At 32.0% G+C, this 13,004-nt stretch overlaps 2 protein-coding genes across 11 annotated transcripts in view; one reads left to right on the top strand and one right to left on the bottom strand.

The window, feature by feature from the left end:
* Nucleotides 1-2,127: 2,127 nt before the first annotated feature.
* On the bottom strand, nucleotides 2,128-11,582 carry LOC134698014 (NADH-cytochrome b5 reductase-like). 3 transcript variants are annotated; one of them, XM_063560317.1, is made up of 7 exons: nucleotides 11,510-11,582; nucleotides 7,239-8,069; nucleotides 6,104-6,255; nucleotides 4,834-4,921; nucleotides 3,565-3,669; nucleotides 3,004-3,207; nucleotides 2,128-2,744 (listed from the first exon to the last, which is right to left on the bottom strand). In XM_063560317.1, exons 2-7 carry the CDS (start codon nucleotides 7,521-7,523, stop codon nucleotides 2,547-2,549), a joined length of 1,032 nt encoding a protein of 343 aa, XP_063416387.1. In that variant the 5' UTR covers nucleotides 7,524-8,069; nucleotides 11,510-11,582; the 3' UTR covers nucleotides 2,128-2,546. The 3 variants fall into 3 exon arrangements, with proteins under 3 accessions (XP_063416387.1, XP_063416375.1, XP_063416381.1); XM_063560305.1 differs by lacking the exon at nucleotides 11,510-11,582 and adding an exon at nucleotides 9,554-9,712; XM_063560311.1 differs by lacking the exon at nucleotides 11,510-11,582 and adding an exon at nucleotides 8,401-8,475.
* LOC134697966 (probable proline--tRNA ligase, mitochondrial) overlaps nucleotides 9,901-13,004 on the top strand; it is a 105,469-nt gene continuing 102,365 nt past the window's right edge. For 3 of the 8 annotated variants that reach the window (XM_063560253.1, XM_063560296.1, XM_063560261.1), the window contains exon 1: nucleotides 10,011-10,213. The gene's annotated coding sequence lies outside the window, so the exon portion shown is untranslated. Of the gene's footprint in view, nucleotides 10,214-13,004 lie in introns of all 8 variants that reach the window. The other 5 variants (XM_063560288.1, XM_063560267.1, XM_063560272.1 and 2 more) reach the window with 5 other exon arrangements.

Here is a 13,004-nt window from a genome sequence, read left to right as displayed (position 1 = left end):
TTCTATAAATAAGTTTTATAATGTCTATAGACAATATTGTATACAGATCAACCAGGTGAAAGAGAAAACTAATTAATTTTGTCATTTATAATAGTACTATGTACTGTGCACTTCTACTGCAATTCAAAGTATAGAGTGAATACCTGTCAATAAATTAGATGTCTTTACTCTGTTTCAGTTACATACAAATTAATAATCATTTTGAAATTAAATACAAATTTACGATAATTTTGAATTTAAATACAAATTAACGATCCTTTTGAATTCAAATACAAATAAATGATCATTTGGATTTAAATACAAATAAACGATAGTTTTGAATTCAAACCAGATATTATTGTGTTTACAATGATTTTCCCACCAGAATTAAGGAAATCTGACTCTACAGTGATTTGATATCCCCACAGGTGGCAGATAGACAAATCAAATATTATATAAAATATGAATGCAACTTACTTTTTTTATTCAGTGAGATACAAAAAAAACATGTATTAATTTCAAATAAAGTATTTGAGACTCTGACCAGATGTTGTGAGTTTATGATTTCTCTTGTGAAGAGGCCTCATTGAGAAAAAGTTAGCCCAAGAACACTTTTATTTAGTAGTTCATTTCTTTCAGACAAAAAATTCAAACAAAAACTAGAGGCTCTAAAGAGCCTGTGTCGCTCACGTTGGTCTATGTGAATATTAAACAAAGGCATCAGATGGATTCATGACAAAATTGTGTTTTGGTGATGGTGATGTTTTTGTACATCTTACTTTACTGAACATTCTTGCTGCTTACAATTATCTCCATCTGTAATAAACTTGGCCCATTGGAACATTTTACCCCTATGTTCTATTTATAGATGTGGTGGCCATCTTGATTGGATGGCAGGGTCATCTGACACATTTTTAAAACAATTTACCACAAAGAAGATTGTGGCCAAGTTTGGATTAATTTGGCCCAGTGGTTTCTGTAAAAGATTTTTGTAAAAGATTACTAAGATTTACGAAAAATGGTTAAAAATTTACTATAAAGGGCAATAACTCCTAAAAGGGTCAACTGACCATTTTGGTCATGTTGACTTATTTGTATTTGTGTTATTTCAAATAGAAAGGAAAAATAGTACAGTCGTTTCTTATAATTTAATTCTAAATTCCTTTTTAAACGGAGTAAACCATGAAAAATGTTGATGACGTCACAGCCACATGACAAAATTATGCCTATGAGCTGATAAACAAAACAACATCTGCCAATCAGAAGACGAGTTACATTCAAAAATAAATTATTATTAAATTTAAACATATTTTATTTGCAAAATATCATGAAAAGGATTCAATAGAAACACTAATCCAACTAAGATTGTCTTCTCCTAAGATACAAAATCAATCATAACATACAAATACGAAATTAATTATTACATAATTCCAATCAGACATTAGTAATTTAAAAGACATATAAACAAACAATATAGAAATAGTGTGTGTTTGTGTGGAGTGTATCAAAGGCAAAGACGGTACCATTTTATCAACTTATCCAGAACTCTTTTTAAATCTATATTTAAATTTTGATAACATGTCTGTTTTTTGTACAGATATGTCTTTATCTATTCCAATGCCTAATAGTTATAGAATATAGAAATGAATGAGTCAATAATTTTCAAAAGTCTACAAATAGGTAACATAGTATTGTCACCATTTCTTAAATGATATGTTGTTGTTCGCTCTTTGTATCTATGGTGGAATTACAAAGATAATTAGGGACGTTTCAGCTACATGCTTTATAAAACATTTGCAGTTTTCTTTTTCTGCCATAGTCCTGAAGAGATCCATTTTTTTCCGTTAATTTTATTTTTATTTTTAAATATTTGTAGCCCTGTTACAATTCTTGCAGCTTCAAGTTACATTTTTTTCTAATTTCTACTACATGTATTAGAAATTCCATAAATATAGTCTTATGGAATAGGGGAGATAACTCTACATAATCTTGGCAGTATTTATTTTCTGTATCATAGTAATAGAAGAGGGACTAAAGATACCAGAGGGACAGTCATACTCATAGATAAAAATTATAATGACAATGCATGGCTAAAAATAGAAAAAAACAGACAAATAATAAACACAACATAGAAAACTAAAATCAAAGCAAAATGAACCCCACCAAAATCTAGGAGGTGTTTCATTATAAGCAAAGCAAAGGATAACAGACAGAAGTTTGCAAACTCAATATTATGTTTTACCTTCATAAATATTATATAGAAAATGTAAAGCAAATGTGTATCGTCAAAACATGTTTAAAATTAATCTGTTCATTTGTTTTTCTCCTACAAATGATATCAACATCAAGAATCTAATTTTTTGTTTCAAGAAAATACACACTGGTTGACCTAAAGGTGTTGGAAAGAAGTAATTAAAGACTTGTCAATGGTCTAGTTCATAAGATATTTCCTCCGAAAAGTTGTTAATCACATTTCAATTAGTAGTATGTAGTTGTCTCCCTTGAGAACCTAAATTTCGTGTAAACATATGAAACCAGTGAACAGTTATCTTAGGTGAGATTATTATTTAGAATTTAAACATCTGTTTTTGATTAAATCCTAGATTATCACAGCATTTCATTATATCCTCATCAAATGACCTAGTTCCACAAATTAGAATCATGAACTTATCCATAGTTTTACCACTGATTTCCTGTTGTATCAAAGTCTCATCAATTCTTCTCTCACAAACTTTATCTCCATATTGATAATTCTTCTCCTGTTCCTGAAATATAAAGTAGAAGGTCTGCTTATTCAAAGTATAACAAAGTCAGGTCATTTCAGTGTAAAAATAAGTGCAAAATTTCAATCAAGAAAAAATTGAATTGTTTCAATGGATTGTTTTAACTGGTTTATTTGTTCAACCAGATTTATTGATTTGTATGCCAGACATGCCTTTCATCTATAGAAAACTTATCAGTGATGCCTGAATTAAAAAAGTTAAAACGCCAAAGATCATTTTATCTGACATGATTAATACTAACCTGGTTTAAAGCATATGTAACAGAGAAATTCCAGTAGCCTGCCCACCCATCTAATTCTGTCTTCATCAGTATATCTTTATAAGTGTGACAGCCATAGAGAAGGTGTATAAACGTTTCATCTTCTTCATTGTTCAGTATACCTTGTATAACCTGAGACATTGGAGCAATGCCTGTACCTACAGCTAGCATCAGTATACATCTGTACTGAAATATAAAATATATCAAATTTTCAAATCTATATCTTTAAGCATAACGAAAAAATGTGTGGAAAACTGATTATTTGAGTGAACTCTAAGTCCAAGGATTATAACTCTGCACAAAATCATCAGACCTGAACACAAAATTCAAACTTGATCTGTAACTTGTCATGATAAAACAATATACAAAATATCAAATATCAAATCAAAATCTGAATGAAGAAAACAAGTGTGGAAATTGATTTGCTGGATGGATGAACAGACAGACAGCAGAGAGATGGACGGACAGAATGCTAACCTAAAGTCTTCTTCAACTTGGTCGGTAGGGGATTAAAAACAACCAGAATTGATAAAGTGTATTTACTTTTCCAGGGAAATAATCCAGTGATCCAAAAGGTCCTCTAATTTCTACCTCATCTCCAACTTTCCAGTCCCTGATTATCTTTGACATCTTTCCATCTCTGTAAATCTGAAAGATTTAGAATTCCAAATTATACAAATCTGCCAAATACTTTCAACAATTCACCAGATCTACTGCTAGTTTCCACAGGTCAAACAAATTTGAGACAATTGGTTAACGAAAAAGCTTTAACATACTTCTGATTTGTCATACAAGATTTCGTGAGCTTGATGAATTGAATTCCAAAATGCCGAAAAGGCTTTATTATAACCATGGTTGAAAATATCAATTTGTTAAATTAATTTAACATATTTACCCTAATCTATAAGTCAGGTTTCAAAGGCACTATAATGATCATAATAAGATTTTAAATTAAAAACATGCATACAATGTACTTTCATGCTTCTCAATAGAAAAGAAGACCGTATAAGAAAGAACAATTGACATTAGTTAAATTGATTAAATCTTGTGGGAGTGCAGAATTTCTCTTTCATTATCTTGAAATTTCTGTAAGTAAAGACGCATATATAACAAACATGACATGTCATTATAAGTTATATAAAACTATTGACCCCATACAGATTTATAGAGGGCGAGTAAAATACAACGGGGGTAAGGCCGAAACCGAATCTCCTAGTGATTTTACTCACCCTCTATGGTACAGGGGGGTTCAGTAGTGAATAGTATAACAAATTTATCACACATGGGACTTTTTCTGCTGTTTTTTGTAGAACAATAAATAATAATACAACATCGAAAGATGACGTCAATATCAACAATAGATGTGACATCATGAACCCCATATGAAATTTCTAACACCCTACAGGTTCATAGGGCGAATTACATGACGGTATAAAACCAATTACAACGTGATAATTTACCCGTGGTGCAATCAAGTCTAAACACCCTACTACAAGACCCCAATATTACTGGAGGTGAAAGGCCATAGTTTACAGAAGTAGAGTTTGAATGCCCTAATAAATAGGTTGCAAGTCAAATATTACTATTTTATTGCGATTTCTGAATCAGACCAGCTAAAGGTGTCAGGTTAATATTACTGACCTAAAGTTAAATAGCCCTGCTACAATGGTGACACTAGTCTGAATGCCATAGATCATAGACAATAAGCAAAACATTAAGTCTGGATACCCTGAATCATACAAATGTATGTAAGAGGCTGAGACATTTTTTCAGCATTCTTTCATTCTATCACCATACGAAATTGATACATACTTTTATTAGAAGATCAAAGTAACCAGAGGTTGTAATGTCAGTTATCGGTGTGTACTGTCTTGTAATTGTTTCATTTAAACTTCTTCCCCTGAAATAAAACGTATTTAGTTAGTTACCAATGTGTGCACTTAGTCCAGATTAGATATCAGAATGAAAAGAATGTCATTTTTTTTTTGCTTTTAATAGAGGGGGGATAGGACCTTTATCAGGACTCCAGGATCGGGTCTTTTTAAGCTCGGGATTTCAAAATTGACCCTTTCGTGATCTGGGAATCCTTTTTTTCAGATTTTGGGACGTCCGGATTTACTTTATTTAAATTCTGGACCTCTGGATTTTGTTTTTTTAAGTCTGGGAATTTGGGATCAGGACCCCTCCTATCCCCCCTCATAATACTGTATAAATATAAAATGAATGCATGTTTTAAGATATAACTAAGATAATAAAAAAAAATAGTTGTTCGTGACTACGAATTAGCTGTCAATAACTGCTAGTACTCTCAGATATATGTAAGAATTGAACGATGAACAGTTAGTGCGTGAATTTTTCTTGCTAGCTGATTGTAAGATATTACGAGACGTGAATAATCAAAGTTTATTGATTGGTTAGGACAATCCAAACCTAGTAAATGTCCTTCAGTCCCTTAGAGTATCGGATTTGTTCTCTCTATATTAGCAATTATATTTTACACAGGTAACTTTTATCTATAAATAGTTGAATCTTCTGGGGTAAACAACAACGTTTAATGATATATATACCGGTACTAATTCATAATGTGTGACCTCAGGTGTGTGGTAAAATTTGTTGATTGATGCACGTGGCTATTCTAGTAAATGAATTAATCTACAAAGTGAGAGCGCTTTCCATTTTCATCAGCTAAGAGTCGACTTTAGCCCTTTTTGAAAGGCTAATGCTTGTGTGCCTGTTTCAAGTCAGCAGTATGTAGTTCAATGGTTGTCTTTGGTTCATGTCTGTCTTATATGTGTTTCCCGAATCTTTATGTTTTGACATTGACATAAAATATTCGGTATGACGGTAAATTTCTGTAAGCTAGTATTGCATAATGCATATTATCATAGCCTATATGTGACCTTGTCTTTTGACTTCACAATTTTTAATGGTTAAATGTCATTTTTTTATAGTAGTTTATGATGTCACAATGCCATGACTGCTGAAAAAGCTGGAGATCAATACAAAAATTACAGAATTTGAAAAGATTGATAGAGCATTATTAAGTTATGGTTGAAATTTAAATCTAAAATAGAAGCACAACCTGACTATTATGTGCTGCCCAATCTGTAAACCCAGATCTCTGTCAAATGGAAGCTTGAATCTGTATCTGTTTGTATCTCCTGTCTCGGGCCAAACCTGAGATATTGTAAACTTTCTGTATTCCAGCTCTGATAACATTGACTTTTCTTTATACTGAAATTATAAACTGTCATTGTATTTACATGTATATACATAGTTATCATGTTGGGAATCATACCTTCCATTTCTGTTGATTCAATGTTACCAAATAATTGAAGTGGGGATGATAAAAAAGTTACCATACAACTTAAGTACAACAGTACCAAGACTCTACCAAGTACAAACAAACACTCATAGGGCCTTTTATAGCTGACTATTCTGTATGGGCTTTGCTCATGGTTAAGGGCTGTACGGTAACCTTATTTGTTAATGTCTGTGTCATTTTAATCTCTTGTGGACAGTTGTGTCATTGGCAATCATACCACATCTTCTTTTTTTTTACTTTCCAATTCCTTGCATTAGCAGACTTGAAATGAAACTCTATATAGATGTAAGATGTGGTATGATTGGCAATGAGACCATTCTCCATCCTAGTAACAACTTATAAAAGAAAACCATTATAGGTCAAGGTGACAGCCTTCAACACGGAGCTTTGTCTCACACCTAACAGCAAGCTATAAAGGGCCCTAAAAATTAATTATCAAATAGGAAATAATAGACAAAGCAGTTAAAGAACTCTTACAAAATCTGTTTCACAAGGCCCGACCTAAAGCATTAAGTATTACAAAACTGACATATAGATATAGGAAGATGTGGTGTAGGTGCCAATGAGACAACTCTCCATCCAAGAAACAATTTAAAAAGTAAACCATTATAGGTTAAAGTACGGCCTTCAACACAGAGCCTTGGCATGTATAACAAGCACAGGGCAAAAGATGGATTTCTGGTACTGCTTCTGAGGGCTATACTATAGACATCAGTAAAAATGCATATCAAAAACTTATTTTTGGTTTCCTTATCTAATTTTAAATTTGAATTGGGCAATCAACTCACATAAAATGCACACATTACAGAGATAATATTTGACACAATAAATCCTATGTTGAGGTCCCATTCTCCAATATACACTATAAATTCCGAGTAAGTAAATGTCTTACCAAGTCATCCTCACCAGGTGCAGCTTTATTTCTTAGTCTGGAACATTCATGTTCCCATATTTTGATTTCTTGGTCATAGATATCAAAAACACATGGAATACAGCCTGATCCACAACAATCAGTGTCTGAGGGTTTCTCTGGCTTGCATGGGAAGTCAATTGCAGAATCATTCAATTCAACATTTTCAACAGTTATTAGTGTGTCCTTTTCTTGTTGCACTGGAACAATTTTCCCTGAGCTGGTAAATGAACATTCTGGCAAAGGATCCTTGTAAATATTTTCCATCACTTTGACTGTAATAATTCTATTTACTGCTTATAAACGGTCCTTATTTTCAAGTTAATAAGTTTGTTTTTTTTTAAGGACAAAAGTATCTAATAAACACTAACAAGTCTTTGTGAGTACAAGTCATATATATACAAATAACTTAAATGCTGATAAGTGTATATGTGCCTATTTGTGTATAAAATGCATAGAACGATTCTTTAGCTTCACGTAATGGAATGCATTGACAGAATGAAATGAAAAGCATTTAATGATTTGATACAAAAATTCTTGAAGTAAAAAAAACAAAAATCAAACAAAAATCAACACATCAAACATACAATTAAAAATTTCAACACATAAGTCCTAATACTAAGTAGACATCAACTTTTTGAATTTTTGTCCACAGGTTGTGGTTTTGTCATGGATTTCGGCATATCGTACATCAAACCTGTCCACCAAGAAAATCCCTCCTTGACAACACATTTATTGGTATTATCTCCCTTTGTATCTTCGTCCTCACGTTTTCGTTTACCATTTGTTGATGATACAGCAGAATCCATTTATCTACAAATATCAAAGCACACAAACTTGTTTAAGATAATGATTAATTACTTAAATATAACACAAGGAACAAGCTGTTATCTTTTGTTTTTATGTAATGTGGTTATTGGAAAAAAACTACTTATTATATATATATAAAAATTCATAGTAAGTAAATCCATAATACATCGGCAAAATCGAGACAAGTACATCATGTGCATATAGTTGATATTTTGAATCATTCAACAAACTTATAATTATATACAAATGATATATATAAGTACATAATCATGATAATAATAAAGGTAAAAATAGAAAATCTTTGAATTGTAAAATTGATAACTAAATGACTAACTGGGTTTTCTCCTCTTTGAAGGACGCTCTCAGGCTTTTTGACAAAACTGAAGAATATATAATGACTTTTCAATAAAACGTTTTGACATGTTTCAGATCATTTTAATTAATTATATCACAAGAGTGCAAAAGCTGATATTATTACGCCTGCTTAACTACAAAAAAATATAAAATTTGTCATTTAAGAGTTTATCACTCATATTTATAACATGATAAAACTTGTCTGACGTATGGGGACAACTGATAATCAACATTTCAAAATTTTTTGCCAACATCAGATTTTATAACTTAAATAACGTCACAACTAAAACCTTAAAATCCCTAACAACAGAACCAAAATTGGAAACGTTACAGTATTTCCTTTTCTCTTTTTAACATGTTTGAATTAAAAAAAAATCAAAAAACTTTGTCCCCATTCACAGCTATTGCCTACCTCATATTAAACACAAAAGAAAAATTAAAACCCCAGATATGTATATTCATATATAAAACGTTGTGTAGCGAGGTTGCTTCCCCTCTGTACAGGTAGAACATATAAAGCCAGTTTTAATCAACTGTCACGCAGACGACCAGGGTTTGAATCCCAGGTGTGATGATATGAATTTGTAGATACATGCTCTCCGGTTACATTTGGCGCCCAACTAAAAAATCCACGATGGTTATCTGGAGTATAGCCAGGGTTTGTGTTGTTTAGACTCATATATAAAGATATGATGACTCTTGAGGAACAGTGTAGCAGGGTTGCTTCCCCTCAGTACAGGTAGAAAAAATAAAGCCAGTCAGGGAATCAATTCTTCGGCTCAGTGGGTTAACGCACTGACTGTCACGCAGACGCCTGGGGTTCGAATCCCGGCTGTGACGAATTTGTAGAGTAAATATGTGCTCTCCGGTCACAGTTGTTATTCTCCCATTTCCATTCTCAATTGTATATGGCCAAGAAGACTTTTATAACATGGTCGAACAGACTTATAAGCCGAAAGGTCTATGGCCGAAACAACATGTTACCATGTAGTCCAAATAATTATGACGTCTGGGACGGCTATTTTATTATTTTTCTGGGACGCCTTTCCAGAAAAAAATTAAAATAGCCTTGCCAGACGTCATAATTATTTGGACTAGTTACCATGCAAGTCTTAGATGCAAGTTCAACCTACCCGTTTTGTCTCAATAGTTTTAGTCTATTTAGTCTATATATTCCTGAAAATTCACATGCTATATTTTCTTTGTCTGTGAACTTTAGATCTGCATTATGTTGTCCAAGATCAACCAGTTTTATGTTTTGAGAGCTTCCATGGAACGGGGAGGGAAACGTGCATTGATATAGATTTTCTGCAGCTAGTTAATACAGCGAAACTTAGTTCAGATTTGTCAATATTTATTTGTAAACTAATACAATATCAATGTATTGTAGGGATTGCAATATTTTAACCATGAACTAAACAGAATATTAATACACTTTTTACAAGGAACAAATTCATGTCTGTTAACATATTCGGATCCCAACAGTACTTAATTTAGCATTGAGGTAACCACATGCGGAAAATAAACACGATTTTGATATTACATTTGCACCGTAATTCTTGAATAGTTGGTACATTTCATCAGGTTAAACTAGATACAGACATTCACAACACAAAACTGAACATTAAAAATGATGTTTTAAAAATACAAAAATACAACAATCTGTTTCTGTACATGTTGCATATTGTGATTATGTTTTCCTAGACTGTCACACCCAGGGGTTGATTGAGGTATGGCAATATTCTTGGACACCTCCCATTAAAGTCAGAAGTCCATTTGACTGTGGGAAGAAGGCAACATACTGTTAGTCCAACATCCCATTATTCCCACATACCATTAATCTGACAGCTCAATGCATCAGGCCGTCATAATAGAGGGGGGATAGGACCTTTATTGGGACTCCGGGGTCGTTTTTTTTTAAGCTTGGGAATTTAGTATCAAGGAATTTATTTTTTTCGAAATTGGGACCTCTGGATTTTTTGCTTTTAGGCCTAGGATTTGGGGGATTTCATTTTTTGAAGCCCATGATTGGGGGATCAGTACCCCTCCTACCCTCCCTCATACATGTAATAGCCAAAATAATAATGATGTCTTGGAAGACTTTTAAATTTTTGCTTTGAGGCAGGCATCAAAGATAAAAAAAAATACAATAGCCTTTCAAGACATCATAATTATTTGGACTACCCTCATCAGTCAGGGGTGGCACTTAAACAAGTGATTTCAAAATTGATTTTTGAGTCCACAATAACAAATGTATGTTATTTTCCTGTAATAACCCTATAGAGTTATATCCCTGACTGTGTTCTGAGAGTTCCTGCAATGTCCTGTGATTTCGTGCATGCCTTCAAAAAACCTTTTATTTTACATAAGATTTTATACTATGAAATATATAGCTGAATAGACCACTTTCGAGTTCATCTGTCACTGGCAAAAACTCATCAATTATGTACGCCTTTATGACGTAATTTACCAGATAGAGGGGGTCGCCTGTATCCCTGCATTATTGTGAAAGGGGTCTCTTCCGGTATAATGAAATAAACGAAAGACTTTCTAAGGCTCGGATGGTTTCATTACCAGAGAATAAAAACTCTGAAATAACAAGATTATAAACATTAATGATAGTTCATGTAACATAAAGAATATATTATACACATAATATCACAGACAATTTAGATACAGTTCAAACGATTCCTAAAATAATAGTGTTACTATAAACAGTAAATACACATTTACTATGGAATGTTCATTCATTCAATCGTGTAGTGAAATATACATCACATGTCACATGTACTTTAACAAACCGGTTTCCCTGACCGACATTTAAATATAATGGTAATCAGTTTCATTTTGTTTACAATCAAATATAATTACATGTATCTTAAAATTACTTCTCGCAAGTCCATGAAAGTTTACAATTCAACATAATAAATATTACAACATTTGAAAAGCATTTACTATGTCTGAATACCGACATATAAATTATACCACTGATTTGCTAAAAACATGCAAATCATCAATGAAAATAATCCATGAATAGCTATCATTTCTATGGTATAAAATAATACAAAAACTACAAATTATGCGCTAACCACTTGTGGAGTGAGTTCTCTAGTAAATAAGGAACTTGGCACAAAGTATAAAGGAGTAATCTACATCAGAGTCCTGAAAACCAAAATACAATAATAAGAACGGACTCTTTGTAATTGTATAAAATACTTATCACATGACAATTGTATTCAATTCGTCCATATGAAAATAGCATTACGCAGACATGTAACTCGAATATTCTTTTCACAATATAATGTAACTTATCATACATGCCGCCATTTTTCTACATGCAGTATTCGTAAATTACTGTTATTACGATATCTCTAACATTACATAATAACACTATGATCAGTTGCAAATATTACATTACTTTATCAATGTTTATAAAAATATGACCTAGCTTCTTTAACAAAAATACGCTCATTCAAATCTTTCATTCCGATGTTATCAACATGCAATCTGAAGAGTATTTACTCGAAAATAGGAAAGTTAACCAAATCTATTAATTCGTGTCAAAATGTTAATAAAGAAGAAAGTGCAACTTACTAGTCATGTCTAGAAAACTGTCAAGCTGAATATAATAAATACACAATCTGTAAATATGGGTTTCTGCTATAATAGTCTGAGTAAATAATGGACGTCTTTCACTGACCACTGTCCAGGTGAATTCTACCCAAGGTACACAAAGGAAAACTCAATTTAACCGCCAATAACTAAGAACCAATCAAAACAAGAGTTTAATTTCAACCCCTATGAATATGCATGAGTAACATTACTCAATACGTACATTATATACTAAATCAAGTCATAAAGGATAAAAATACTTTGCAAGAGTGAAATAATTAAACTAAAGACTCAATAAGAATTTGATAAGTAGATTTTTAATATAAATCAATGATTTCAAAAGTGCAAATTACATAATTTATGAAGCATGAAAAATCACTCTGCTACATTATTAATAATGTTCATCAAGCATCTTAGTGATCATCATTCATTCATTGTTCAGGATAAACTAGAAATAATATTTGTTTCATAAGTACTTAATTACAATTCCCAAATGACAGCACTGCTATTTGTTAATTATGAGATTTCAGTTTGCCCAATAATTTGCGCAATATTATACAAATATAGCCTTTGTATGAGGTCGATACAAGGATATATTGACCTGAAAGAAGTATATTGACTGAGGACGAAGTCTAAGGTCGATATACTTCTTTGGGTTGATATATCCTGTATTGACTAAATTGTTATATTATTAATTTTAGACCAAAATGCTTATTTGTATCAAAATCGTCATTTGATTTTGTTTGAATTTCATACATCATATTGTCTCCTTGACAATAACAACATATTAGTTGTTATTTAATTATTTTGTTTGTTTGTTTGACTTCTTTATAAGTATTTGAAGATTTTTTTCGTCAAATAATCGATCACAGATATCATTAGTTTCAAAACGTTGAACGATATCATGAAATTCTTTACATGACGTCACAAAGTAAATCGGTTTTTAGATATTCTAAAAATAACCTTGCAATA

Source organism: Mytilus trossulus, chromosome 1 (genome assembly GCF_036588685.1).
Source record: "Mytilus trossulus isolate FHL-02 chromosome 1, PNRI_Mtr1.1.1.hap1, whole genome shotgun sequence".
Taxonomy (NCBI): Eukaryota; Metazoa; Mollusca; class Bivalvia; order Mytilida; family Mytilidae; genus Mytilus; species Mytilus trossulus.
This window is presented reverse-complemented; position numbering and strand designations above follow the sequence as displayed.

Coding starts and splice junctions, on each gene's coding strand:
- LOC134698014 (XM_063560317.1), bottom strand. CDS start 7,523: ATGGAAAATATTTACAAGGATCCTTTGCCAGAATGTTCATTTACCAGC. Junction 3,208..3,564: donor TGGATTATTTCCCTGGAAAA/GTAAATACACTT, acceptor TTTATATTTCAG/TACAGATGTATACTGATGCT. Junction 2,745..3,003: donor TTACATATGCTTTAAACCAG/GTTAGTATTAAT, acceptor TTTATATTTCAG/GAACAGGAGAAGAATTATCA.